Consider the following 2,171-nt stretch of genomic DNA (forward strand, 5'->3'; position numbering starts at 1 on the left):
TGTGATCCCACTCTTTCATCTTTCTCTGTTTCCATGAAAGTTATTTCCTTTTTTAAAATAATCACCTCTTTTTGACGCTACACCCACCGACCCCATTCCTTAAAAAACCCTCTTCATTTCATAATTTTTGTTCAAATTAATCCAAATTTGTGGACTTTTCTGGGTTTTCTTCGTGGGTTTTGTTTGGTTTTTGATTTTATGAAATGGGTTTGCTTCGGTTTTTTAGAGTGAAGAGGAAATCGAAAGTTGCTGATAAAAAAACCGTTCTTGATGCTGAAATTCAGCCTGGTTTTGGTGCTAGGAAGTTCCGGTGGACTGAAATCGAGGCTTTTACTAAGAATTTCTCCACTGTTGTCGGCTCCGGCGGCTTCAGTAATGTCTATCTTGCTCGGACGGCGCCGGGGATGCCGGCGGCGGTTAAGATTTTGGGTGCTAGTGAGCGGCTAAACCGGATGTTCCGGCAGGAATTGGACATTCTTCTGCAGCTCCGCCACCGGAATATTGTCACTTTCCTTGGCTTTTGCGATGAACGAGGTGAAAATTCAATCTTCTCTTCTCTAATGGAAGCTGAATTCTTTGTTTGTTAATTAATCAAATTTGGATTAGACCCAAAAAGAAAATGTTCAAACTCAGAGAGAAAACAGAGGAAAACAGAGGAAACAGAGGAAACAGAGGAAAAGAATAAAGCAAAAAAGACAGTAGAATAAAAGCAATTCAATAATTTGCGTTTCATCTTTCAACTTTGATTAACTGTTAATCACAAATCTGTAATGATTAATCCGATGATTAAATTATGTATTTAAAAAATTGCAGATGAAGGAGCTTTGGTCTTCGAATATGTCTCCAATGGGAGCTTGCAAGAGAAGCTCCACAGCCGGCTGGCGACGGCGAAGACAGCGGTGCCGGTTCTTCCATGGAAAATCCGGTTAGCCATAGCCTTTCAGTTAGCTCAAGCAATCGAATACCTCCATGAAAAATGCAGTCTACAAATCGTTCACGGCGATATAAAATCATCGAACATTTTACTGGACGAACGATTCAATTGCAAACTCTGTGATTTTGGGTCGGCGAAAATGGGATTCTCGTCGGCGGTAGCGAATCCGTCGTCGTCGTCGTCGCCGTCGAGCCCCTTCAGAGCGAAGCAATGGATGATGGGATCTCCAGGTTACACAGATCCCCAATACTTAAGAACCGGAATCGCCTCAAAGAAGAACGACATTTACAGTTTCGGCGTGGTGGTTTTAGAGCTAATCACCGGAAAAGAGGCTTTCTGCTCGGAGAAGGGTCTGATTTTGACTTCAATTTTACCTCCAGCAGTTCGCGACGGCGAAGGAATTAAACCATCGGCGGTGGCGGAACTGGTGGATCCGCGGCTCCGGGGAGAATTCGACAGCAATGAAGCCGGAGCGTTGCTATCAATCGCAGCGGCTTGCTTAGCGCAGCCGCCCGCACCGAGGCCGGTGATCGGAGGCGTGCTGCAGATGATGACGGAGAAGATCGGGAATGTAAGCGACGGGTTATGGGCGGGGAAACGTGGCAGTAAATTATTGGATGTGGGGAGATGGTAAAAACAAAAGGGTAAATATGTAAAAATGGGTTAGGAAAGAATATTTGTTTGTTTGATTTTAAAAATAGGAAAAAAAAAAGAAAAGAAAAACGTGGAGGATGGTGTCCACGTTGCCATCACCGACGATGACTTGTTGTCCATGACAGCAATTATTTTGTGCCGATTTGGAATTATGTGGCTGCCAGAGTGTCAATTGTGGGCCCCCATTCTCTCATTGTTATTTTATCCAATTTCTTACCATTCATACCATTTGTGTAACCTAAAATCAATTCACAGCATATCATATTAGAGACAGAAGGTTACAATGATAAGAACGGAGATTAATCACGGGCAATGGTATGCTTTCAACAAACGAAGATTGATCGGGAAAGAAACGGAGAAGATGGTTGCCACTCACGAACGAAGAAGATGTAGAATTAGAGACGGAAGGTTGACTTCTTAATTGGATTTTGTGAAAAACATGAATGCAATACAAAATCCCTAAACACGTGTTTCACAATGTGTCTCGACGATACAGGCAGAATTCATGAAAGAGTGCACACAAATTTTTTCGATCGTGTTGCATTTTCATCTTTAATTTTTTGAAGCATCGAGACGATGCTTC

General features: G+C 42.7%; 1 protein-coding gene across 1 annotated transcript; it reads left to right on the forward strand.

Moving 5' to 3' along the window:
* Nucleotides 1–6: 6 nt before the first annotated feature.
* Nucleotides 7–1,809, forward strand: LOC111786632 (probable receptor-like protein kinase At1g33260). The gene is made up of 2 exons (XM_023666866.1): nt 7–534; nt 814–1,809. Exons 1-2 carry the CDS (start codon nt 204–206, stop codon nt 1,566–1,568), a joined length of 1,086 nt encoding a protein of 361 aa, XP_023522634.1. The 5' UTR covers nt 7–203; the 3' UTR covers nt 1,569–1,809.
* Nucleotides 1,810–2,171: the final 362 nt, after the last annotated feature.

Source organism: Cucurbita pepo, unplaced genomic scaffold, assembly GCF_002806865.2.
Source record: "Cucurbita pepo subsp. pepo cultivar mu-cu-16 unplaced genomic scaffold, ASM280686v2 Cp4.1_scaffold002195, whole genome shotgun sequence".
NCBI classification, from domain to species: Eukaryota; Viridiplantae; Streptophyta; class Magnoliopsida; order Cucurbitales; family Cucurbitaceae; genus Cucurbita; species Cucurbita pepo.

Coding starts and splice junctions, on each gene's coding strand:
- LOC111786632 (XM_023666866.1), top strand. CDS start 204: ATGGGTTTGCTTCGGTTTTTTAGAGTGAAGAGGAAATCGAAAGTTGCT. Junction 535..813: donor TGGCTTTTGCGATGAACGAG/GTGAAAATTCAA, acceptor AAAAAATTGCAG/ATGAAGGAGCTTTGGTCTTC.